At 38.5% G+C, this 28,000-nt stretch overlaps 1 protein-coding gene across 6 annotated transcripts in view; it reads left to right on the forward strand.

The window, feature by feature from the left end:
• DNAH8 (dynein axonemal heavy chain 8) overlaps positions 1-28,000 on the forward strand; it is a 325,383-nt gene that overhangs the window by 110,038 nt on the left and 187,345 nt on the right. For 5 of the 6 annotated variants that reach the window (XM_042986265.1, XM_042986264.1, XM_042986266.1 and 2 more), the window contains 9 exons: positions 4,666-4,779; positions 6,103-6,165; positions 10,424-10,524; positions 13,979-14,116; positions 14,340-14,580; positions 20,275-20,474; positions 23,350-23,503; positions 26,035-26,198; positions 27,687-27,789. In XM_042986265.1, coding sequence (XP_042842199.1) covers positions 4,666-4,779; positions 6,103-6,165; positions 10,424-10,524; positions 13,979-14,116; positions 14,340-14,580; positions 20,275-20,474; positions 23,350-23,503; positions 26,035-26,198; positions 27,687-27,789 — 1,278 coding nt within the window. The remainder of the gene's footprint in view (positions 1-4,665; positions 4,780-6,102; positions 6,166-10,423; positions 10,525-13,978; positions 14,117-14,339; positions 14,581-20,274; positions 20,475-23,349; positions 23,504-26,034; positions 26,199-27,686; positions 27,790-28,000) is intronic. The other variant, XM_042986263.1, reaches the window with a different exon arrangement.

Consider the following 28,000-nt stretch of genomic DNA (forward strand, 5'->3'; position numbering starts at 1 on the left):
AGATGCGGGGCTCGAACTCATGAACCGTGAAATCATGACCTGAGCCGAAGTCAGACGCTCAACTGACTGAGCCACCCAGGCGCCCCAGTACTTTGCTTTTTTTAAAAAAATGAGTTGTCTTTTTATTTTTGAGTTGTAAGAGTTCTTTATATATTTTGGATATAAGTCCTATATCAAAGGATTTGCAAATATTTTCTATCATTCTGTGGGTTGAATTTTCAATTTCATTTTCTTTTTTTTCTTTATGTTTTTCAAGTTTTTGCTTGAATTCCAGCTAGTTAAGGCATAATGTAATATTAGATATAGATGTACAATGTAGTGAGCCAGTACTTCCCATTGAACACCCAGTGCTCATCACAACAAGTGCACTCCTTAATCTCCGTCACCTGTTTAACCCATCCCCCACCAACCTCCCCTCTGGTAACCATCAATTTGTTTTCTGTCTTTAAGAGTCTGTTTCTTGGTTTGCTTCTGTCTGTCTGTCTGTCTGTCTGTCTCTCACTCTCTCTGTCTCTCTCAATCTCTGTCTTCCCCTTTGCTCATTTGTTTTGTTTCTTAAATTCCACATATGGGTGAAATCATATGGTGTATGTCTTTCTTTGACTGACTTATTTCAGCCCCATCCATGTTGTCAGGGAAATGCAAATCAAAACTACAATGAGATAGCACCTAACGCCTGTCAGACTGGCTAAAATTAACAACACAAGAAACAACAGGTGTTGGCAAGGATGTGGAGAAAGGGGAACCCTCTTGCACTGTTGTTGACAATGCAAACTTGTGTAGCCACTGTGGAAGACAGTATGGAGGTTCCTCAAAAAAGTTAAAAATGGAACTACTCTATGATTCAGCATTTGCACTATTAGATATTTACCCAAAGGACTAATTCAAAGGGATACATGCACCCCAATATTTATAGCAGCATTATCTACAATAGCTAAATTATGGAAATAGCCCAAGTGTCCATCAACTGATGAATGGATAAAGAAGATATCTTTTCAGTATCTTGACAGTGTCCTTTTTTTCTTTCTTTTTGTTTTTTTTTCCACATTAAAAGACACATAACATGAAATTTACCATGTTAATCATTTTTAAGAGCACAGTTCAGTGGTATTAAAGACATTCACGTTGTTGTGCAGCCATTACACTATATCCCTATAATTCCTTTCATGTTGTAAATCTGAAACTCTATGCCTATTAAATAGTAACTCTACATTCTCCCTTCCCCTCAAACCCTGGTAACCACCATTCTACATTCTGTCTCTGAATTTGAATCACAAATTTTTTAAATTTTGACTTAATTTTTAATAAAGTCCAATTTATCTATTTGTTGTTGTTGTTGCTTGTGTTTTTAGTATCATGTCTAGAAAACCTTTGCCAAATCCAGGATCATGAAGATTTACTACTATGTTTTCTTATGTGAATTTTAGAATTTTAGCCCTTACATTTAGGTTTCTGATACATTGAGTTAATTCTTATATATGGTGTAGTTAAGGGTTCAACTTCATGCAAAAGCATGTGGGTATCCAGTTGTCTCAGCACCATTTGTTGAAAAGACTGTTCTTTCACCAATGAATTGCCTTGGCACGCTTGTTGAAATCAGTTGACCATAAAAGTAAGGAGTTATTTCTGGACTCTCAATTCTATTCTGTTGCTTCATATGTCTACCCTTATGCCTGTAACCTAATGACTTGATTATTGTAGCCAAGTGCAAGGTTTTTCTTTTTAAATAATGGTAAAATACACATAATGTTTCACATCTTAACTATTTTTAAGTGTAGTTAGTAGTGTTAAGTATATTCACATTGTTGTGCAACCAATCTTCAGAAATTTTTCATCTTACAAAACTTAAATTCTATATGTATTACATACTAATTCATTTCTCTGTTTCCCCAATCCCTGGCAACCACCATTCTGCTTTCTGCCTCTATAAGTTTGACTACTTTTGGTACCTCATACAAGTAGAATCATGCAATCTTTTTGTGACTGGCTTATTTCAGTTAGCATAATGTCCTCAAGGTTCATCCATGTTGTAACATGTGTCAGGATTTCCTTCCTTTTCAAGTCGGACTAATATTCCATTATGTGTATATGCCACATTTTGTTTATTCATTCATCTCTCAGTGGACACTTGGATTGCTTCCATCTTTTGGCCATTGTGAATAATGCTGCCATGAACATGAAAGTGCAGATATCTTTTTGAGACCCCACTTTTAATTCTTTTGTATAGATATCCAGGAATAGAAATGCTGTATCATATCCTTTCCATTTTTAAGTTTTTGAGATCCACTCTACTGTTTTCCATATCAGCTGCACTGTTTTACATTCCCACCAACAGTGCAAAAAGGTTCCAATTTCTTCACATCCTTGTCAGCACTTGTTATGTTCTGTTTCCTTGATAGTGGGCATCCTAATGGGTGAGGTGGTATGTCATTGTGGTTTTGATTTGCACTTCCCTTGTGATACAGAACATTGATCATCTTTTTATATGCTTGCTGGCCATTTGTATATTGTCTTTGGGAAAAGTCTAGTCAAGTCCTTTGCCTATTTTAGAATTGAGTTGTTTGTGGTTTTTGTTGTTGTTGTTGAGTTGTAGGAATTCTCTATATATTCTGGATATTAACTCCATATCAGGTATATGATTTACAAATATTTTCTCCTACCCCATAGGGTCCCAATTCACTCTATTTATTGTGTTCTTATAATTCCATGTATTTCTGTAAAGTAGGTAGTGATATCCCTCTTCCATTTTTAATTTTAGTTAATTTGAGTAATTTTTCTCCTTTATTCTTGGTTAGTCTAGGTAAAGGTTTGTCAATTCTGTTGATCTTTTCAAAGAAGAAACTTTTAGTTTGTTGATTTTCTCTATTGTTTTCCTATTCTCTGTATCATTTATCTGTGCTGTAATTTTTATTATTTCCTTCTGCTTGTTTTGCATTTAGTTTGTTCTTCTTTGCCTGGTTTGTTAAGGTGGATGGTTAGGTTACTGATTTGAGATTTTTTTCTTTTAATGCAGGTATTTATAGCTACATATTTCTCTCTAAGCATTTTTGAAGTTGGTAAACATTTACACAGTTAAACATTAAAAGTGAACTTGAAGGGTGGGTCCAGATTCTTTAATTATAGTGAAAATTTTTATTGAATGTTAATTAAACATTGGATTAAAATTCCTTATTTATGGAGAGATTTGTCCCTGAGATTGAAGCAAGACAGAGTTGCAAGAATACAGAGCTCAAATTGGGGCCATGACTCGTGATTCCAGCTCTGCCACCAGCCAATTAGGTGACCTTATGCAAGTTAATAACCCTTCTTTCTCAATTTCTTCATGTGATCATTCAGGAACATATTAGGAATTTTTTTATGTGTGGTTATGAGGCTCCCTTGATGTAATGTGTATAAAATGCTTTTTCAATACTCATATTTATCTAAATTCATGTTTAGTATTGACTAATCACTTATTTTTTAAAAATGATTGATGATTTAGTCAGAGAAGTGCATCTTGGGAAGGAAAGGGAGAACCCTCCACTGAGATTTAGTGAAGCTCAACTTTCTGTTATTGTTCAATGGGAAAGATTCACTCAGGTTGTTCTATCTCTTTAACTGTTAGTGTTAAGCCTATTGACCCATCCTTTTACTACAATCATGCATAATCTTAAAGTAGCCTAGGCAGATGCTGTTGTCCAGAACAGTTAAGAGCAGGAGCCCTGGAACCACACTGCCAGGTTTTGAATCTTGACCTTGCCTCTACTGATGCTGGAGTCTTTGGGAGGTTATTTAGTGTATCTGTGCCTCAGTTTTCTCACCTGTAAAATCAGTATAATATCAGCACTTACCACACAGGGTTGTTGTGAGGGTTAAATGGGTTAACTTATGTAAAAAGCATGGCAGGTAGTATGAATTAAGTGATAGCTATTATGATTGAAGGTTTAAGCAGAAACTTTGAAGAGTATTATAGAGGGCATTCCCCCCCTTTTTTTTAAATACCCAGAGTAATATCACTTTCTTTTAGGTGACTGTTCCAACCACTACAACCATGGGAACCTACTAGAGGTTATTTAAATTTTTTTTTCAACGTTTTTTATTTATTTTTGGGACAGAGAGAGACAGAGCATGAACGGGGGAGGGGCAGAGAGAGAGGGAGACACAGAATCGGAAACAGGCTCCAGGCTCCGAGCCATCAGCCCAGAGCCTGACGCGGGGCTCGAACTCACGGACCGCGAGATCGTGACCTGGCTGAAGTCGGACGCTTAACCGACTGCGCCACCCAGGCGCCCCCTAGAGGTTATTAATCCCAGGTCTTCACCTGGCCCCAGAGCCAGCATGTGACCCAGATTGGGCCTAAAGCAGTAGCTGTCCCCCTGGCCACAGTGATGGCCTGGACTGGATCAGCCAGAAAACTTTTTCCTAACCGCAGTTACAGAAGCTGGCTTTGCCTCTTAGGTCATGAACTAGAATTATTTGTGTCACCTGTTGGTGGATTTGGGTTATTTATTTCTCTTTTGTTTTTGTTTTTGTCTTTTAAACAACATGGCAGAGACATCCTTGTTCATCCCTGGGCATCTGCAGGATAACAGACTTGCTGGCATAGAATTAGGGCTTTCATTTAAATACATTTAAATACATTTTCATTTAAATACATCTCACGTTGAGTATTCTTTCTTATTCTAGGTTTCTGTGCAAGATGAACTAGTTCAAGTGCAGCCAAAGTTTAAAAGTAATCTTCTTGAGGCCGTGGAAGTTTTTCGTGAGGATGTAATGAACTTCACAGAAGCGTATGAGATGGTAATCCAAGTATTTGCATACTGTGGGTTAAAATGTTCTGTGGAGTGTTATATGCGATGACAGTGATGAGTCTTGAGAAATACACTGTGATTTGCACATTGTATATAAAAGGCTGTACTTGCATATTTGCAGCTATCTGAAAAACAGGAGATAGCTAGTCCTTTAAGCTTGTTTTATAGAGGAAGAAAGAAGATATAACTGTTAAAAGGAGCAACAGCTTTTGAGATTGTAGAAGGAACCAAAAGGTCTGTTCTTGTCCTTTCTCAGGCCAGAATGCTCATAGTTGGAAATGGAATACTGTTGTTGGAAGGTTGCAAGAGACTATAAATACCATAATACCAGGGCGTTATGCAACTGATCTTTTTTTTTTTTTTTTTTTTACTACAGAACCAACAGAGTCATTGAAAATAAATAATCAATGTCACACTTGCTCAGTCCCACAGACTATTTAGCCTAGTATCATGACCAATAACGATCCACCTCTTTGAAGTTAAACTCAAAAGTTGGATATATTCCCTAACATGTGATACTTTCTTTTAGTGGTCACAGTGAGTCTGGATTCATAAGATAATTTTAAGCCCTTAATAATAATCATAAATGCCTTCTTCTTTTTTTACATGTGCTGAACTTGCCTCTTTTAGTTGGATTTGTTAACATTTTATGGCCCTCGTATTCTATTACACTGGGAATCTAGTCTATTATTTAGCATATCCATAGTATTCATGATTGTATAGATCATCTGGGGTCCTTTTTGCAACTGTTTTCTGGATGATGGCCACCAGAGACTGCCTTTGGCTTCTTCCAAGTGTTCCACTTACACGCTTCTCTGTTTCCATATTGGGCTGAACCATCGGTGAAAGGAGGCTGTTGTCGGAACTCTAGATCAGTTATTCTAATGAGTAACCACAGCATCATCGTTTACAATCATAAATGAAATGAGACAGAGCTCTAGTGGTACAAGCTTCATGCAGGGTGTAATTTTGTCACATTTTTTGTTAGCTATGTCATGCTCCTTTAGAAATGAATGGCAGTTGGAGTGATGTGAATATTCTAAAATTGACAATGGTCATGGTTATACAACTTTGTGAATATAGTAAAAGTCATCAAGTTGTCTGTTTTCAGTGAGAGATTGTATGATATGTGAATTATATCTCAGTAAGGCTGTTACAAAAACTAAATGAAAGCTTCATCTATGGGGCAAAATTTGACCATTTCAATTAAAAATAATGTTTATTGATTTAAAAGGAAATAATAGGTAAACTCAATAAATTGATAAATGCATGTGATTAAGAATTTAAATGGAGATTATATTATTCATTACAGGAAGGACCCATGGTTCCAAATATACCACCCCAAGAAGCTAGCAACAGGCTACAGATATTTCAGGTAAAATTTCATTTTCTGCATATAGAAAATGTGTTGTTAGTCTTTAAAATAATTTTAGGGAAAAATGTATGTGTTCTGTCTTACAGAGGAAAGGTTAATGTTTAAAGTGCATACAGATTTTAATTGTATTCTAGTCTGCTAAATAATGTAATTGATTCCTTTTCTTATATCCCTTCATGCTTTTCTCCACAGAATCTCTCTCTGTATTTTTAGAGAATAAGATTTTGATTTTGAACTTAAGCTTATACCTCATTCTCATTCCAAACATCTTGTTTGTGGGTTAATGGTAAAAATTCATAGAATAATAAAATGTATGAAAATAATAAAATATATCAAATTTAAAATATTGACAAAAAGTTTCCTTGTCTTCTCTCTGTATCCATTATTTTTCTTCCTTCTGTATCCATGACTTTAAAATTCCCACTTCATTTGCCCTACCTTGGACAATGCTTACTGGGTCAGGCCAACCATTTACCCTCTTTTTCTATGCCCAGAGTGCTGAGCACATCTACAGAAAAGCCACACACCCATTTAGGTTAATGTTTTGTGGATTCATGGATTCCTATGTAAGCCAGCCCCTAGGATTATCTGGAAATTCTCCTCTTTGTTTCTAATCTCTATCCTGTTTTCTGTAGTGGCTGTACTATATGTTCTCTTTATGTTCCCTATCCCACCTGCACTTGTAGTCATGAAAAAATATTTATCAGATACCTGCTGTGTGTCTTGGTCAATAGAAAGGTGATTAAGAAATGGTTCTTTCTTCTAAGCTGCTAAAATCTGGTAGGGAGACAGACAGCTGGATAGATTGTAATTGCAAAACCATGTGGTGAGCATTGTGATCTAGGTGTGAGAACCATTGTTAATGGAAACAGACCAATGGGAGCTGATGGGGCAGCCAGAAAAGGCTTCCTGGAAGAGGAGCCATCTAAGCTGCATCTTGAAGGACTAATGAGAATTAGCCAGGGGTAACAGGAGGGAAAACAAATTAGACAGAATTTGTACCTCCCAGAAATGAAGACATAAGCAGGGAGATCTAGGGGAGATGAGAGAGTGAAGTGTGGGGTGCATTGGGCAGAGAGCATAGGGATGAGGGATAGGCAGCACAGTGGGCAGAAATCCCTAGAGAGCCTTGGAGGCTATGATAAGGAGCTTGTAGCCTATCCTAGGGGCTGGAGGGCTCTAAACAGGGAATGATCTGTTCAGATTTGAATTTTTAGAACAGTTGTGTGTTTAAAAGACTTCTCTGGCATTAGTGTGGAGAATGTTTTGGAGGGAGGGTGGTCAGACCGATGGCAGTTTCAGTAATACAAGCAAGAAATAGTAAAGATTGAGACCAACCAGATGCACTTGCAGTAAAAAAGGTTCAGTCAAGTTGAATGGGATCTCTCCAGTTGCAGGTTCTCATGAGAGGGGCACTTCAGGCTTTTTCCATCAGAACCGAGTAGAATTTCTCATGTGGTATCGAATTTTCAAGTATCTCCCTTGATTTGAGTGGTTTAAATGGAAAATCCAGACCCAGATAAGAAAAGTGTTTCTCCAGGATCCTTCAAGCAACCGGGAATTGCAGCTGACCCTAGAGGAATAAACTTGTGCAAAGTAGATGAAATCAGCTGTCACAGAACCCACTGTGTGTGCTGCCTGGCTCCAGAGGGGTAGGTCCAGCCCAGTAACTCTGGTGGTTTTCTATAAGGTAGGCTGTCTGTGCTGGCCAGGGTTTTCATGGAATGCAGCCTTTCATTGAATATGATGTCCTCAGACAAAAAGTCATAGTCCCTTGATATTGTTTGGGTTCTTTTGTCCTTAGGACAATAATGGTCACTCTTGGACTAAAACCAGATCCCCCTATCTATCGCCCTTGCCAGCACTTTATGCTGGACACTGGAGGAGGCTCTGATCCTTTGCTACCTGAAGTCCCCAGGGCCCTGGGGGAAAGGCCTGCCTCTCTGGAGGAGCCAGGACCAAGATTGATCTGCTTACCTGGTGGCTGCCAGCTGAGCCAAGCAGAACCCCTCAGCAATAAAAGCAAGAGGGAGGATGAAAATAGATAGTAATGTTGGATGGTGATAAGTGCCAAGGGAAAAAATTAAAGCAGGGAAGGGGAATAACATGCTGGGCTGTGTGCGCATGAAGTGGAAGGTCTCCAGAGAAACCATCCTTGAAAAGGTGACATTTGAGTGGAGACCTAGAGAAATGAGGGAACAGACCCAGCAGGTATCTGGAAGAGCAGCTTTCCAGGCAGAAGGATGAGCAGGTGCAAAGGTCCTGAGTATAAGCAAATATGACATCAACTTACTTATATTTTCAGTGACTCGCTCTAGCTACAAGTGTTGAGAGTACATTATTGACAGTGAAGGGTAGAAGCAGGGAGAGTAATTAGGAGGCTATTGAAATAGTCCAATACAGGATGACAGTAACTTGGACCAGCCTGGTGGCATTGGAGTTGATGAGTAGTTGGAGGCTTGGTGTATTTTGAAGGTAGACCCACCTCCTTGTCTTTCCATCAGGAGTTACCAATTTATTGGTTAGCAACTGGGACTTTAATGGGTCACCCTTTTACCAGAGGTGTGGCCACTTCATTGAAAAGACATTGAAGGGCCCATCTCTTGCCATCTTGCTCCTTCTATTCTGCATGTGTTTGAGGGTGTGAGGTAAGCAGGCTGTTCGCCATGCATCTGGCTGAACATGTGACCCAACTCTCCTCAAAAGCAGGTGCCCTTTCATCTCCCAACCCCCAAGAGAAGCAGGTGCCAAGATCTGGATTGTGGGAAGAAGCAGGAGCCTCATGTGGGGCCTCAGGGTGCAGTGGTGTTCTCTGACGCAATTTTACTCTGATTTCTGGAGTTACTGGGCACTCGGTTGGTCTGCTGACAAAGCTGATTATTTTGCTCCCCATTTGGATGGTGCTATGGGTCTTTTTATATTATTTGGGAGCTGAGTGGAAAAGGGGTGAGTGACTGGCATCCATCAATAGTCTTTACCTCATAGACAAGATTTTAAATGTCATTATTTTAAAGTATGCTAACTTTAAAGTTTTTGTTTCTCCTTTTCTGGGTTCACCTTGTCCCATGGACACTTTAGTCAGTAAATTTGTTGAGTAACCACTGTACTAACCACCAACAAATGTAAAAAATGCAAAATATGGCCCTTTCTAGGAACTAAGAGTTCACTGGAGTTCCTTCAAGGTCTTCACCCCTTCCTGATTTGGCTCCTTTAAAGTATGTTGTGGAATTTAAGAAACAAAACAAATGAACATATGGGAAGGGAAAGAGAGAGAGACAGAGAGACAGAGAGACAGAGAGAAGGGGAAGCAAGCCATAAGAGATTCTTTACAACAAACTGAGGATTGATGGAAGGAGGTGCATGGGGGATGGGCTAAATGGCTGATGGGTATTAAGGAAGGCACTTGTGATGAGCACTGTTATATGTAAGTGATGAATCACTAAATTCTACTCCTGAAACCAATACTACACTATATGTTAACTAACTAGAATTTAAATAAAAAATTGAAGGAAAAAAAAGAAATAAAAGAAGCTAACATAGCTGTCAGATCTGATTCACTCTCTGGGTATTGTGAGGTCTGATGCCAGACATTCTCCAGGGCTGGAAATTTGGGATCCCTATTGATATGTTATACCCTTTATGTGGAACACACATATCTCATCACAGGTGGGTTATTTCTATTTGGTTTGGTGCTTTAAACACTATTAATACTTAGCATTGTAAGTATAGGAGATTCCACTTTTGGTTCAAAGGGCATGTGCATTAACTTCGTTGATTCAGATTGCTGGAATTCTTTCAAATGGTATTAAAATGGAATCCTTCATTTTATACACTATTGCTTGGAGAGAAAACAGGGTTGAAAGGATTATACTCACTCATTTGGACCATGTAGAAGAGATGACAAGTCTAAATTAGTGAAAAAGCCTGAATTATAGGTTATTTAAAATACTGTTTTAGTACTTTCAGACATATTTATGGGAACTTGAGAACCAGGTCTTCTAGGGACCACTTAATTTATTAAAGAAAAAAAATTCATGTAAAATGGATACTTTTAAAATGCTTAAAAGTTAATTTTATTAAGTGGTCAACTTTTCTTCTGATAGCTTGGTATCAGAAGTATAAATTTCTTCACAGATCCTTGTTTCATAGATATTATTAAACAAACCTCAATGTAGCTTTTATTCCAGGTATAATAAATTCTACCTTAATGGGGCCTGAATTAATTATGTTTTGCTACAACTTAAAAATCTTCTTATAGGCCAATTTTGATGATCTGTGGAGGAAGTTTGTTACATATTCATCTGGTGAACAACTTTTTGGATTGCCTGTGACTGATTATGAGGTTTTACACAAAACTAGGTAGGTTTAGAAACTGTACAAGTGTTACATGCAAATAATTAAATTCTGTCCATTAGAAGAATCATGCCATCATTAAATCCTTTATCATGCAGACAGCCTTCCCTAGAACACTCCTAAATATCCCCCTTATTCCTGGCTATTCCTGACCCACTGGATACATGGTCACCATATACAACAGAAATGTCCTTGAGGAGTTGAAAATAGGTTGCCAAAGTTGTGGTATTTGTGGTCTATATTTAGCCTATAGAAGCACTGCAATTTTGGATTTTTTTTTTTTTTTTAATTTAGAGGAATAGCCATCCTTGGCTTTCCAACCCTTCTTATTGCATTTATGCTAAGTGCTCTTCGCTTTTGAGTAAACATAGAATTCATCAGGATTGAAGGCCAAGGAGCTTAACTGATTTTAAATAGTAAGTAGATCTAGGAATTAAGCAAGTATATCTTAATGGAATTTTGTGTAACTTTCCTCAAACTCAAAATTAGAACAGTGGCTTTAGCTTATTAGGATCATGTTTTCAGTAAAGAACTTTATGTTGATTTCATCAAAGTTCTAACATGTCTTTGCAAAATAGATAAGAAATTTTCTGACCATAAATTAATGCTTCCAACTACCTTAGGGTAGATGGCTTGTATTTTTTTTCCAAGCAGTCATTCACCAAGTTTAACTGGATGACCAGTTGTGTTAGAATTGCAGATGTCTGTTCTTTGCCCTGACTTACTAAATCAGAATCTCAGGGATTGGGTCCTGCATTTTCATAAATTCTTTAGTTAATTCTTTGCATGCTCAGTGTGAGACTCAGTGTTTTCTTTTAGCCCTCAGTATTCCAGGAAAAAAACCATCCTCATTTACTATTTATTTTTTTATATTTAAGTGATTTATGAGTAATTTGCAAACGTACAAATAAGGTAATGGTGAAAAGCACTTTTATTAGAAAATGTAGTGAGAATTTAAGCAGTGAAAACCCAAACTTTTACTCCATAATACCCTGGTTTGAAGATATTTACACAAAGTGGAAACTGACTTCGGAATCCAACTATAACAGAACCAATGTGAGTTTGCTCCTTGGTGAGTCAGAAACTGCACGTTTGAGTTGTCACACAAAGAAAACTTTATTTGCAGCAAATAAAGAGATCATGGGGAATAGCTTCCAAAGCCATGATTCCCTAAGAGAGGGTGAATGGGTTCTTTTTATTTAGGGTTAGAATGAATATATCAATAGGAAAGCTCTGTCATTGTTTGTAAAGGCAGGCATGAGATTGCGCATGTGCCTTAAGGAAACATGCCAATACACACATTGTATGTTATGTAAATGAAGCATGTGCTTCTCCATCAGCGGAGATTTTAGTATTATAATGCGGTGAAGGTGATTGTAAGTCATTCCAGAGGTCACTCCATGGGTCCATATGAGTTTAGCTCCAAGGATCTGGGCGAGTGGGAGGTCTTGTGAGGGCAGTGGATACCACCTGAGTAGTGGTTTTGGGTTTCCTTTGCCTAAGTTAAGAGGTAAGACAGAAAGAAAAGCTTAAGGAAAAATTTAAGGCAAAGATTAGTGAGTACAAGCAGTGGGACAGTAAAGGTCAGTTCTTGGATTCTTGCTGGTGACACCACCAACTTCTCATCAGCTGTCATGCACAAACCTGGACCATACCCATTCTGTAGGCACTGATTTCCGATTTCAAATCCATCTCCAACAGCTTCTAGCTTACTATTACTTCTGACTTTTTTTGGACTTGCATTGCTAAACCCCAGAACTGTTGAAAACTCAGACACCCATAATTTTGTTGAAGAGAGGATCACCATCTTTCTTGCATTATGAATGCAAAAAATCTTTATTTTCACATTTGAAGGATCAAGTCCATGAACTTTTTCATTTCTGCATCATCTGTCTTTGAGTACAAATCTGCCTTCAGCGTCTGTCTACTTAGGGGATGTCCCAAATAAAAGTTACACAAACATCACAGATAATGGAAGAACAGTCATTTATCCTTTTCACGAAATGGGATGGTTTAGGTTCTTGTAAAAATTTGCAGGATGAAGCCCTTGCCTCTACATAAACATATTGTCCACTCATAAATTACTGATTTGGGTAAAATTCATCCAGGTAATTATCATCTAAAGACCCACAGTCTGAGATCTCACTTACATAGCCATTTGGACTATCACAGTTAGAGTCTAGTGTGTTGCCCTGTGTCTCTTTCCTGTTCAATACTTGGGAAACACACTCTTTTGTCAGTTGCCTTCTCTTTGCTGTTTTACATAAAAAATGACCAATTCCTTAACTGTATTAAGTGAGAGCTGAACAACAACAAAAGCAAAACAAAAATGGTGTCTCTCCAGAGTTCTTTCTTGATACTTTCTTTCTTTTTTTTTTTCAATACAATGATCATCTTATTTTTATTTATTTATTTATTTTTAATATGAAATTTATTGTCAAATTGGTTTCCATACAACACCCAGTGCTCATCCCAACAGGTGCCCTCCTCTTGATACTTTCTTAAAAGATGATGCAATGCTTTGGGCAACACAATAAGAAACCTGAAGAAAAATTGTTGTCCCTTTTTTATTGGAGATCTTGTTGTTCTTTTTGTATTATTTTAGTCATTTTTAGCATAGTTGGAAATACTCCATGATTAACAATGGGATCATTCCTAAGAATCAGCAAAATGAAGCAAGAATTGGAAAAACAGAGTGTTTTTTAAAGGGCCCAGTGTGCCCATTTGATAATTGCAAGATAGAATGAGTTTTACTTTATTAAAAACATAAGCAAATTTTAACTTCGGCCTTTGCATTATTTATAATAAATAATAAAAGTTGTGAACATCAATCCTTACAAATAGTTAGAACTGCTCAAGAAATAAACTCAAAAACTGAAATTGGGTCTAGGGGGGACCCTCATGGTCTGCTAAGCGTTGAGGAATTCTTGGGAGCATCAACAAACTCAATTTTTGGTCTATTACACGATGAAAGGACTTTTTCTAGGAATCTATAATCCCTCCTATTATTCTTGCTATGTATATAACTCCATTTGGGTACATGAGGGAAAGCTTTTGGTAGGAAAGTGATGTTTAAGTCACTTCCTAAAGATAGATGTTCTCATAAAAAAAAACAACTTGCATTTGAAAGAAAAAAAATTAAAATCTTAGCCTTAGCTTTGATCTTACCAAGTGCCGGTCACACTGTTTGCAGTGACTGGAATGGTAATAATAATCAAGCCATTTGTTAGTGTCAAGTCATAGTATGACTTGGAATATTTGAGAGCTGTACACTTGACCCGATTGATGGAGCTTTAATAAAATCTTTGTTTGGAAACTAACAGGGCTTTTTGCATATTGGTGTCTATAAAGTACACATGTGATGTATGAAATATTTGATTGGATGAATTCTGTCTATCCAATAATGACATTTATTTTTAAAATACACATTATGCAATGACTTAAATATTTGGTTTCCCAGAAAGGAACTCAACTTGCTGCAGAAGCTGTATGGACTCTATGATACCGTAATGAGCAATATTAGTGGTTATTACGAAATACTTTGGGGAGATGTAGACATTGAAAAAATTAATGCAGAACTGCAGGAATTTCAAAACAGGTAAGTTTTAATTGAATTAAACTTACCTTTTTCTAGTGGCTATCTTCATAGGATCTTGTAGGTATTTAACAAATGAATCTATCCTCTGATATATTGCCATATATATATATATATATATATATATATATATATATATATATGGCAAAGTTGTTATGTGTGTGTGTGTGTGTGTGTGTGTACACACAAAGAAATTTGTAGTGATACAAATTTTTTTCCCTGAAAGGTGTCGTAAACTCCCAAAAGGGCTTAAAGATTGGCAAGCTTTTTTGGATCTGAAAAAAAGAATTGATGATTTCAGTGAGTCATGTCCTCTACTGGAAATGATGACCAATAAGGCAATGAAACAGAGACACTGGGATCGAATCTCTGAGTTAACTGGAACCCCGTTTGATGTGGAATCTGATTCGTTTTGTCTTAGAAATATTATGGAAGCACCACTACTTAAAAATAAGGATGACATTGAGGTACAAAAGCTTATATCTTATCACTGGTTCATTAAAGAACATCTTTTTCTTTTCTGGGGCACCTGGGTGGCTCAGTCGGTTGGGCATCCAGCTTTGGCTCAGGTCATGATTTTGCAGTTCACGAGTTCAAGCCCCGTGTTGGGCTCTGTGCTGACAGCTGCTTCGGATTCTGTGTCTCCCTCTCTCTGCCCCACCCCACTTGTGCTCTCTCTCTCTCAGAAATAAACATTAGAAAAAAAATTTTTTTAAATCCTTTTCTTTTCTGAAAATTGTACATTTTATGTAAGAGTGTACTAATTGCCTTATATAATGTACCCTCAAAATTTGGAATCACCCTGAACATCCTTTGATTTTGCAAAATAATACAGTAACTCAAGGAGATAAGATGATTATTTGAAATATGTTCATTTGGGAGGTCCTAAATCTATCTTCCTTGTCCCTTAACTACACTCTCATTTAAAAGCAAAAAGTCTGTTTATTTCTGTATTACATTCCTGATGAATTCCTTAGAACATTTTCCAGATTTCTAATTCTATACTTTTCCTTATTAATCTACTACATATTATTTTTCCTTTCCAAGATTTTAAATTGGTTCTTTTGTGTGTGCTTAGTGTTTGTATGGTATTTCTTTTTTATTATTGAGATATAATTTCTATAATTATATGATTTTTATTGCTGAGATATAAACTTATTAGTTTATGTTTGTAACATAATGACTCTATACATGTGTATATCACAACGTGATCACTGCAATATATGTAGTTAACATCCATCACCACACATAGTTAAGATTTTTTTCTTGTGTTGAGAACTTTTCTCTTAACAACTCCCAAATACACAATACAATATTGTGAACTATAGTCATCATGCTATACATTAGATCCCCAGGACTTATTTGTGTTATAACTAGAAGTTTGTACCTTTAATCACCCTCACCCATTTCATTTGCACCGCCACCCCCCTAACCCCCTACCCTGCCCCAACACACACACCCGGCTGGCAACACTAGTCTGTTCTCAGTATCTATGTTCTGGTTTCTTTCCTTTTGAATTAGTGTTTTCATTTTCTTTGAATAAATACCCAGAAGTGGTATTGCTGGATCATATGTAGCTCTATTTTTAATTTTTTTTTTTTTTCAGAACCTCCATACTGTTTTCTATAGCGGCTGAACCAATTTACATTCCCACCAACAGTGTAGTGTGCAGGTTTCTCTTTTCTTCTCATACTCACTGATACTTGTTATTTCTTGTCTTTGTCAAGATAGCCACTCTGACAGGTATGAGGTGGTATCTCACTGTGGTTTTGATTTGCTAATCCCTGAGGATTAGTGATGTTGAGCACATTTTCCTGTACCTGTTAGCCATTTGCATGTCTTCTGTGGAAAAATGTCTATTCTGATCCTCTCCCATTTATGAATTGGGTTGGTTGGGGTTTTTTCCTATTGAGTCGTGTGAGTTCTTTGTATATTTTAGATATTAACTCCTTATCAGGTTTATGATTTGCAAATATTTTATTTCATTTGTAGTTTGCCTTTTCATTTTGTTGATGGTTTTCTTAGCCATGCAGAAATGTTTCAGTTTGATGTTGTCCCATTTGTGTATTTTTCCCTGTGTTTCCTTGGCTTTGTTGTCAACATTTCTTGTAAGATTTGTCTAGTGGTGATGCACTCCTTTAGCTTTGGCCTGTCTGGAAAACTTTATCTTTCCTTTGATTTTGAAGGACAAATTTGCCAGGTAGGGTATTCTTGATAGCGGGTTTTTTTTTTGTTTTTGTCTTTTTTTTTTCTTTCAGCACTTTGAATATATTGTGTTCCTCCCTTCTGGTCTGCACAATTTCTGCTGAAAAATCTGCTATTAGTCTTGTGAGAGTTCCCTTGTATGTAACACGTTTTTCTCTTGCTACTTGTAAGATGTTCTCTTTGTTTTCAACTTTTGAGACTTCAATTTTAATGTGTCTTGGTGTGGATCTCTTGGTTCATCTGTTTTGAAACTCCCTGGACTTCCTAGATGTGGATGTCTGTTTCCTTCCCCATCTTAGGGGAGTTTTCAGCCGTTATTTCCTCAAATAAATTTTCTGCCCTCTTTTCCTTCTGGGACTTGTATAACATGAATGTTGGCCCACGTGATCTATCTTAAATTTAAGTCCCTTAAATTATCTTCACTATTTTTCATTCTTTGTTCTTTTTGCTCTAGTTGGGTAAGTTCTACTGCCCTGTGTTTGAGTTCATGATCCTTTCTTGTGCTTCATCTAGTTTGCTATTGAATTCCTTTATTGTATTTTTCTGTTCTGTGATTGTGTTCTTCAGCTCTATGACTTCTGTTTGGTACTTTTAAAATATTTTCTTTCTCTTTGTTGAAATTCTCACTTTGTTCATGCATGTTTCTCCTGAACTTGTTAAGTATTATTATGACCATTATTTTGAGCTATTTGGTAAATCACCCATTTGTCTCATTGAAGTCTTTTCTGAGGTTTTATCTTGTTTCATTTGGGCCATATTCCTCTGTTTCTTTACTTTCCTCTCTGTGTTGGTTTTTATGCATTATATAAAACAGCCACCTGTCTCAGTCTGGAAGGAGAAGCCTCATGTAGGAAATGAGCCTTATCATTCAAGCCCACCTTAGCTCTTGCTTGGCTCTCAGAACTTTGTGTTTCTTCTAGTACTCTACTTCATCCTTAGTTACTCCCAGTAACTGGAGGTGTCACAAGACCTGTCAGGCTCCAAAGTGGATTTAGGCTGATTGGAAGCCAAATTCTCAGGCAGCCACTTTTAAAGTATGCAAATATACCTCTTTTAGGGGAACACTAGGAAATGGACATTTCTGTCTGTTCTATGTGCACTGAACCCTGGGATGATAGCCAGTTAAGAACTTTCTTTGTTTGCTGCCATCCTGTTGAACCCATGAACCCAAGCCCCTCTACTCACCAGACTCAGGCCATCAAGGGATGTGCCTTTTGAGTGACAGCAACAGTTGTTCACACAAGTTCCTTTCTTGGAGATGCCAGCATTTGGGAGCATGGCATAAGGAAGTTGAAGAGACCACCCACCCTACAAAGTCTCTGGAGAGGATTAGAGTTGGCCCTCGGATGTATGTTTAATTAGAAGCCTACTCCTCAGGCCACGGCTGTGAAGTTACACTGATAGGCCTCTCCCATAGTACGACTGAGCATTCCAGTCTGCTGTCTCTGCACTGGGGGTAGGTAGCTGGTTAAGAATGTTTTCCTGGTTTGTTATGGTCCTGTGGCACCTCCAACATAAACCTCATTTGCCACCAGAATCAGGTGCTCAAGAGGTATCTCCTGGGTGGCAGCTGCAAAAACAAACAAAAAAACAAAAACAAAACAAAACAAAACTCAGGACACCAGACATGTGCATAAGCTCCTTTCCAGGAGATAGCAGTGACCTGGGGTGAGGCAGAGGACAGTGCAACGGTGGTGCCCACTAGCCTCTGTCTTTGGAGAGAACCCCTAGTCCTGTGTTACATTAGATGCCTGACCCTCAGACAGAAGCTCTAAGATAAGCAAAGAGGCCTTCTTTACAGAAAGGCTGGGCAGTTTTCAGTGGGTTGTCTCTGCGCTGGGCCCTGGGGTGTGGCCAGATATGTCTATGCAAACCCTTTATAACTGCTTCCCCTGCCCCTCTCCACAACTCACCACAGCCCTCAGGACTAGGCTTCATGTCCACCCACTGGTTTGCATATCTTTTTCACTTCTGGTTCATGGAGATGTTTGTTTGGCTTTTAAGCCTGGCTATGTTTTTACTTTCTCTTTTTTGCATTTTATCCACTATTCTGTATTTTTGGAGTCAGGGAACTGTACCATGTAACCAGAAATCTCTCATATATATGGTTTTGAGTCTCCTGCCCCTCCTTTTTCCCTTAACTACATATGTACACCAGCAATTGTTTTCAAAACATTATGTCCTGTTTATCAATGTCATTCAAATACTACTGAAGGAAACAAAATGACCATCTCATTCTTAGAGGTAGGTTTTTACACTTAAGAATATAGCCATTTATAAGCTGTGCTTTGAAAACATCATTTTATACTTCCAAGGAATTCTAGGCCTCAGTTACTATTTGCACCCCAAAATGGATTCTTAGTGCGGTATACCCTGGTACATCCTGTTTGCTCTGCTCTGCATGTCCTGCTATTAACCAAGCTGGATTCCTTCTGTCAATGGACTCACTGCCTCCAAAGGAACTCTTTTCCCTTGCTGTAGAACATCTCCTCCCACCACCCATTGGAATCTCACTCAGTCTCAGATGCTCCCTCCTCCATGAAGCCTTCCCTCCTGACTGCAGGCAGAAATCCTTTCTCCCTCTTCAGAACTCACAACAAGTCTTACCACGCTTAGGACATTTATTACACACCCATTTGGATTATAATTATTTGTGGAAATACTTTGCACCTTTCAGTTCCTTCCCATCTGTGAGATTCTGTGATTCTAAGTATGAAAATAAATAGAGGCATGGTGGGGAAAATACCTTACTTTTACTTTCCCTGTGAGACTTTCATATCGAGTGTTCTCAGAAAAACAGGAAAACTTGTAAGAAAAAAAAATAGAATAACTTTTAAGCAAATGAAATATTCGTATCAGGGCCAGAAGAAGCAGGAATCTGGCAATGACTGATTATATGTTACTTCAAAGAGGTCAAAGGACTCCCACATACATTCTCAATTGTTTCTCATGGCAAGTTGCTGAGATAGAGCAGCTGGGGTTATCTCTGTTTTGGCCAGAAAACTCCAATGAAAAATATAATCAAGAAACATGACGATTTAAGTTCTGCTATTGCATGTAGGTGGTACAATAAAATAATTAGTGGTCAGACAGTCAAGAGAGTTATTATTTGAACTTGTAATACGATGATCTTGAGACCTTGGGTTTCTTTTTTTCTTTTAAAAAAGAATTTTTTTTAATGGTTATTTATTTTTGAGAGACAGAGACAGAGTGCGAGTTGGGGAGGGGCAGAGAGAGAGGGAGACACAGAATTTGAAGCAGGCTCCAGGCTTTGAGCTGTCAGCACAGAGCCTGATTCAGGGCTCAAACTCACAAACTGTGAGATCGTGACCTGAGCTGAAGTTGGATGTTAAACTGACTGAGCCACCCAGGCACCCCTTTCTTTTTCTTTTTCTTTTTCTTTTTCTTTTTCTTTTTTCTTTTTCTTTTTCTTTTTCTTTTTCTTTTTCTATTTCTTTTTCTATTTCTTTTTCTTTTTCTTTTTCTTTTTCTTTTTCTTTTTCTTTTTCTTTTTCTTTTTCTTCTTCTTCTTCTCCTTCTCCTTCTCCTTCTCCTTCTCCTTCTCCTTCTCCTTCTCCTCCTTCTCCTTCTTCTCCTTCTTTTCCTCCTCCTCCTCCTCTGTCTTCCTCTTCCTCTTCTTTTGACAGAGAGAGTGAGAGTGAGAGCAAGCATGAGGGAGGGGCAGAGAGAAGGGGAAGGAAAATCTTAAGCAGGCTCCACGTCCAGTGTGGAGCCCAACACGGGGCTCAGTCTCATGACTGTGAGATCATGACCTGAGCCGAAATCAAAAGTCAGATAATTAACTGACTGAGCCACCCAGGTGCACCTTGAGTCTTGGTTTTTTGGCCACAAAATGACTATGACTTCTAGGTCCAAACTCAAAAATTCATTATTTTACAAGGCACTTAATTTATAATTGAAAATGTCATGACATATTCTTTGATCTCCCTCTGAAGGACATTTGCATATCTGCCATTAAGGAAAAGGATATTGAAGCCAAGCTGACTCAGGTGATTGAAAACTGGACCAACCAGAACCTGAGTTTTGCCGCATTTAAGGGAAAGGGAGAGCTCCTTCTCAAAGGAACTGAATCAGGAGAAATTATCACCTTGATGGAGGATAGTTTAATGGTCTTAGGTTCCTTACTAAGCAACAGGTAATTTTATAGTTTGGTGGGGGAAGGTTTTAATTTGGTTTTTGGAATTATATAATACTAGGTGAAAGCCTAGTTTTACAGCTGTGGCATAATATAAGATTCTGACCTAAAATGCTCACTGTTGTCTGTTCTCACACAAGCTACCTATTTTCCCTAACAATCATGGCCTCTGTCTCTTCTTTATGGTACTCATCTCTCCTTCCTATTTTCCTGGTGGGCCCCATCATAATTACTTTCCCCCAAATAGGCAGCTTATCTCCTGAACATTTTGGCTCCCCACCATGATGATCTATTTTATTTTCTTTCTCTTTCATTCCTCCAATCTGTCATCTTTGGCCTCCTTGGCTAGCCCTGCTCAAGTGTTCATCCAGTGGCCCAGGAGAAGTATCCTGGCAACACATTAAAGAACTGTTATCACTAGGGGCTTGTTACTTAAACACTTTATGCATCTTTTATCGTGAAAAGTGTCTCTTTATGTGCTGGGTTTACTGTGCCCTAAATGAAACAACCTGTCCATCTTTGCACTACTGTACCAGCTGGAAGGTGACTATGACCTTAAGTGCAGCTTTAGAAAATGGGAATCAGTCAGACTAAGTATACTGTCAGGTCGTAATCTGGGCATTAGCAACCTTTAATCCCCTAGCTGACTATGCAGTAATTCTCAACTGTTCTTCGCCATAACACTTCTAAGAAATATGCCACAACTTTGTCATTAGCAGAGGTCAGTGTCTAGGGTACATGGGAATTCCAACACCCCTTGTCCAGGTTGAGATCACTGGTTAATGAATGACATCCTGCATGACTTCTGGCCCCAAAGTCTGTCTTGTATTTGGATAACGTACTTAATTTCAAAGCTCCTAGTTCTAGGAGTTTTGTGTTGACTTGCTATGGTTAAGATCCTACTTATGTCTTCTGCTGTCAGGGAATATGAATAATCCTGGCACAGGTGACCATGGGATATTCAGTGGTTTCTGGACCTCATGGGATACTATGTCCACATGGATCACTGCTAATTTTACCATCCTAATTTCCTAAATGACTTCTTTCTTAGTTATTTTTTAAATGTGCTATTTATTTTTGGGGGGCAGGAGAGAGGAGGGCAGAGAGGGAAGATGACAGAGGATCCCAAGTAGGCTCTGCAGTGACAGCAGAGAGCCTGATGTGGGGCTTGAACTCACAAACCGTGAGATCATGACCTGAGCCAAAGTTGGACACTTAACTGACTGAGCCACCCAGGCGCCCCCACTAAATGATGACTTCTTGAAAAAAGGCTGTGGAGTCATGTGAATAGTTCTGTGGCCAAAGAATTCAGGATTTGAGGCCTTTCTTAATTTCATACTTAACTTGCATTTAGCCTGATCAGTATAATATTTATAGCACTAATAAAATCAATGTTGAGGCAGTGGCTGCTGGGTCTCTAGGGTGACCTGGAAGTGACCTCAGAAAGAAATTGTATATTCCATGGGTGAGACTTAACTCCAGATATTGCCTGGATTGTGACACTTTCCTACTGGATTCCTGATTGGTCTATGGCACTCCCTATCGGTCTTGACAGGTTCCACCGTGCAGAGTTGTGCAATGCAAGGGCCTGGCCATAGGACCGAAACTGGTTATGCTAGATTTTATTTCAAGTCTCCCATTTTCATGTTGGAAGTTACATGAAATATAACCATCAAATATGACTCTTTTTTTTTTCCTCTGTGCAGGACTATTTTGGGCCTCAAATATCTAGTTGCTTCAACCCCTTGAGGTTCCCATCCATACCATCTTGGTCTGCATGTTTTAATTTTGAAGATTGCTTTTAGCATATTGACTGCCTTTCAGCTCCAGAACAATGGTCAGACGGACAGTAAATGGGTGTTGATAAAAATGCCTGTTACTATCTGAATAGCTCACCTATCTCCTTGGGGCAATTTTTGTGCAACTCACTTTATACCTCCATGTATAACATAGACTTCTAGAGAAGTTATGGGTTGCACTCACCCATCAGACCCCATTCAGACCCAGAAGACCCGCTTCAGACCCAGAAGAACCCCCTTCTGTATGTGAGCAACCTGTCCTGGATCAAGACAAGTTTTAAGAACCTTGTATTGACAATCACCAGAAAATGCCACTATACCATATCGAAACCACTTGTCATTGCCACAAACTAAAATTGGCTTCTTAATCCAACTGTAGGCAGTTGGGTCCTTACCCAGTATCTTCCCATCACTTCTTGCATGACATCCATTGTGTTTCTTGTCTTTTTTGGTTGTGCCCAGCTTTCTGGACACCTTGAATTGTCATGAATCCTTTTCTAGACCTGATGTTGAGAAAGCAGGAAGCATGCTATTTGGGGGCAGCTATTCTAGATCTCTAATACCATACAATCTAGGCCCAGTGCCTGGTGAAACCAGCAGTCTTTGGATGAGAAAAGCAGCACCTGTAAATGGACATCAACCCTCAATCTTGACATTGGCCTTGTGGTACTAGTTTCATGGACCAGTAACAGTGCCCTAAGTGTTATTCTCGCAGACCATGCTTACTTCGATTTGGTTCACCAAAGTCTTATAAAAACACCTTATTCCTTGCCTTCCCTTTACTCCCAGAAACAACAAGCACAGTTCCTTTGCTGGACCTCTGTCACAAAACTCAGTCCATTTTCCTAGTCTATGACTAATATGTGGAAACAGGTAAAATCACTATAATTATATGAGTTTTACTCCAAGAAAAACAAGTATCTCATTAGCTGTGTGAAAATTATTAGGAACTGCCTTTTAAGGAAAAAAAATGTTCATTTCCAAAGGAATGTTTCTCCTGTAACTTTGTTAGGCCATGTTATTTTCTGAATCATATATCCTTAAAATATAGTGTTTTTTCCATTTTCACTTTTTAGATATAATGCCCCATTTAAAAAAACCATCCAGAATTGGGTGTATAAATTGTCCACTTCCTCAGATATAATTGAAGAGTGGCTAGTAGTCCAGAACCTTTGGGTTTATCTTGAAGCTGTCTTTGTGGGTGGAGATATTGCCAAACAGCTACCTCAGGTAAATATGGTTTTTGTATGGTGGGAATGCAAACTGGTGCAACCGCTCTGGAAAACAGTGTGGAGGTTCCTCAAAAAATTAAAAATAGACCTACCCTATGACCCCGCAGTAGCACTGCTAGGAATTTACCCAAGGGATACAGGAGTACTGATGCATAGGGGCACTTGTACCCCAATGTTTATAGCAGCACTCTCAACAATAGCCAAATTATGGAAAGAGCCTAAATGTCCATCAACTGATGAATGGTTAAAGAAATTGTGGTTTATATACACAATGGAGTACTACGTGGCAATGAGAAAGAATGAAATATGTCCCTTTGTAGCAACGTGGATGGAACTGGAGAGTGTTATGCTAAGTGAAATAAGCCATACAGAGAAAGACAGATACCATATGTGTTCACTCTTATGTGGATCCTGAGAAACTTAACAGGAACCCATGGAGGAGGGGAAGGGGAAAAAAAAAAAAAAAAAAAGAGGTTAGAGTGGAAGAGAGCCAAAGTGTAAGAGACTCTTAAAAACTGAGAACAAACTGAGGGTTGATGGGGGGTGGGAGGGAGGGGAGGGTGGGTGATGGGTATTGAGGAGGGCACCTTTTGGGATGAGCACTGGGTGTTGTATGGAACCCAGTTTGACAATAAATTTCATATATTAAAAAAATATATATATATGGTTTTTGTAACTACTGATAGAATGATTTGTGTTGTGTGTATGTCTCTGGAGAAGTCTTTATAAAGCCATATGGTCCTGTCTTGATTTACTTATTCATTTATTTATCAATTTTTTAACGTTTATTTAGTTTTGAGAGAGAGAGAGAAAGAAGGGAGTGGGGGAGGGGCAGAGAGAGAGGGAGACACAGAATTGAAAACAGGCTCCAGGCTCCCAGCTGTCAGCCCAGAGCCCGACACAGGGCTCAAACTCATTAACTGTGAGATCAGGACCTGAGCCGAAGTCGGCCACTTAACCGATTGATCCACCTAGGTGCCACCTTATTAAAACCTTATTTAAACCGGGGTTGGCAATCTGTGGTCCACTCACCTGTTTGTAGAAATAAGTTTCATTGGAACACAGCCATATCTATTCATTTATGTTCTGTCTGTGGCTGCTCTAGCATTGCAACAGGAGAGTTCAGTAGTTGTAACAGAGACTATATGGCCTGCAAAGTAAAATATTTACTGTCTGGCCCCTTTACAAAATAAGTTTTCAAAATGTGCTGATTTTTTATTTACATTAAAAGAAAAAAAGAAAATCGCATATTTTCAAATCCCCAGGTTATCTGAGGATATCAGGTACCTTCAATATGGTACTACTACATTTAATTTTTTTTTAATGTTTATTTATTTATTTTTGAGAGAAAGAGAGAGAGGGAGAGAGAGCAGGAGAGGAAGAGAGAAAGAGGGAGACAGAATCCCAAGCAGACTCCATGCTGTCAGCACCGAGCCTGATGTAGGGCTCAAACCCACAAACTGTGAGATCATCACCTGAGCTGAAACCAAGAGTTTAACCGACTTAGCCACCCAGGCACCCCTCAAATATGGTACTGTTGGATTATAGTAGTTCATCTCCTCCAAGAGGTGACTTTATAGTATTCGTCTGAGAGTAGAATTAAAATTAATCTGTATTGCATAAACAAAAATTAACTATCATTAAGTCGACTAATAGTAGATCAGACACATACCACGGGGCAAGGAAATTTAGCTTTCTGAGCCCTTAACAAAATATTTAAAACAGCTTTACTCTGCGGCCTTTGAAATAAGTAAACTTATTAATAGATTTATTCTATGAAGGTAGAATCCCTCTTATAAAATTAAGCCTGCTCTTCTTAAATTTCCATAACTATAGGCTCTATATAAATTAAAAATCAAGGTTAAAAGGGTTTCAAAAATAGCTCATTTCTCATTGTAACATTGTTTTAAACATAATTCTTTTCTTTCTTAACCAGAAAGTTGCAGTGTTTTAAAAGATACCTTTAAAAGTTTTTAAACCAGGCAAGATTATGCCATTCCTAGAGGCGTTTTTGCAATTGAATGCAAAGCTTAATATCATCCATAGTAAATAGAAAAATTTCATTAGCAAAAATGTAAATGAGGCTTTGTTTTGGGTTTTTACTTTCTTTTTTTCTGCCCCCCCCACCTCCCCCGGGTCCTTTTGAGCTGTAATTATTCAAAAGATCTTGAGATCAAGTTATTGTCATGCTTCTTCAGTTTGCTCATCAAACCAAGCACCTGGGGTGCTGGAAGACTAGATTTGAGCTTTAAGTCGATAGCTCTGTAAATTAATCGTGTGGCATTTTGAAAATGTATTAAATGTAAGAAAACAAATAAGTGATAAGCCCCATTGTGACAAAGCAGTATTTCAATAAGCAGTTTTATGACTCTGGGTTTTTGTTTTTCAGAATTAATTGAGGTGAAAAAAAATGCTCCTTTAAATTATGTAGACTGAGGACTAATAGAAGCGGGTCTGAGGAACTAGAGGCTATTCCAAAGCGAAGACTTTGCTTTTATTCAAATGCTCATTTTCACTGACTGTTTTTAGGAAGCCAAGCGTTTTCAGAATATTGACAAGTCATGGATAAAGATAATGCAGCGAGCTCATGAGAACCCCAATGTGATCAGTTGCTGTGTTGGAGATGAAACCATGGGGCAACTTTTACCTCATTTGCACGAACAGTTGGAAGTATGTCAGAAGTCACTCACGGGGTAAGAACCACAGTTTTAAGTCTCCTATCATTTTATATGTGATGGCATTTTATCCCAAACAAGTAAATAAAACTGACGGCATTTCTGGCTTGGTAGGGATGGCTGAAGTGGCTGCAGGAATTTAACATAGCCTTAATTTTTCTGCAAAACAAGACACCATCAATTTGGGGGTCCATGAGTGAAGGCATTGGATTAGTTTTATAGGGCTGCTGTGACAAATGCCCACCAACTGGGCGTTAAAACATCACACACCTATTTTCTCACATTTCGGGAGGCAAGAAATCTGAAATCAGTGTCAGCCAGCACCTTCTGAAGGTGCTGAGGGAGAATGTTTCCTTGCCTCTTGGAGCTTCTGGTGCCTCTAGGAGTTCCTTGGCTTGCGGCCACATGACTCAAACCTCTCAGCCTTCCCCTCTTTTTCCTGTGTGTGTCTTATGAGGACTCTTGTAATTGGATTTAGGACTCCTGTGGATAATACACGATTTTCTCTTCTTGAAATGCTTAACTTCAATACATCTACAAAGACCCTTTTTCCAAATGAGGCCACATCCACTGGTTCCAGGGAATAGGATGTGGGCCTGTCTTCTGAGGATCTGCCATTCAACCCACTACAGTCATGGAATATAGATGTGCACGAAGAGAACCAGACAAATTTACAGATAATTTCCTTAAAGGACAGTTCATTCTCAATTTCTGCTTGAAATAGAGTGTAGTATTGATATGCCCCGATTCGAGAGACCCCCCAAAAACAAACCACCAGAGTCCAGAGTCAAAGCCAAGCGGCAAGGGTCGTTTATTGCAGGTTCGAACCCGGTCCTCCGCGCACTCGTTGCCAGTGACGCTAAGAGGCCCCGAGCAAGGATCTTACAGCTTCTTTTATAGACAGGCACAAACAAGTTAGGGATTTTTTTTGAGGTTACAGAGCTGTTATAGGTTGACATTTAAATTTGAACGCTCAGCAGAACTTGATTGGTTCCCGCCTTTATGTCAGACTACGACCGGGCGCGCCCTGGCTGGTTTCGGGAACGGCGGGGGAGGGGAAAGATCTTTTCTTTGCAGTTGTGAGTACACCTGGTAATTTTTCTCTTAGCCTCTCAGTATATCTTACTTTTTCCAAGTTTATGCCCCTGTCCTGACTTCATGGTTAGTTGGTCCCCCTTTAACTCTTCCAGTGCCCAGGTTTGGAGATAATCATGTGTTCATCATGGGTTTAAACCATGAAGTTCGCGATACTCCTAGAAAGGTCACAGGAGGGCTCTTGAGGAAGAAGACAATAGGTCTTGCTCTGAATCCCTGTCTTGCTTTCCCAAGTGCCACTCATGACAGACCACGGACTTTGGTTCTAACCAAACATTTCAGAGGCAAATGGGAAATGACTATAGATGTTTGCTGTTATCTTACTGAAGATGTTAGGGATTGTGTCTTGGCTAAAAACCCAAAAATTATTAATTCAGGAAAAGCCATTTGGTAACATGACTTTATTTACAGGTATTTGGAGAAGAAGAGATTACTGTTTCCAAGATTCTTCTTTGTATCCGATCCAGTTCTCCTGGAAATTCTGGGACAAGCCAGTGATTCCCACACCATACAGGTATAATCTTAATATCTGTTACCTAAGTTGCTTTTTTACACAGCATACATAATTAATAATAAAAATGAAGTTAGAAATTTAATAGCACAGGGAGGAGAGTATTAAAGATTATGTTAAGTATAAAATGTCCTAATTTCTGTGTGTTCTGAACTCATCGACCTGAAGCAAGAGTCACTGATTATGCAACTCACCAGCTGAGTGACCTTAGCCA

The sequence above is a fragment of the Panthera tigris genome, chromosome B2 (assembly GCF_018350195.1).
Source record: "Panthera tigris isolate Pti1 chromosome B2, P.tigris_Pti1_mat1.1, whole genome shotgun sequence".
Classification (NCBI taxonomy): Eukaryota; Metazoa; Chordata; class Mammalia; order Carnivora; family Felidae; genus Panthera; species Panthera tigris.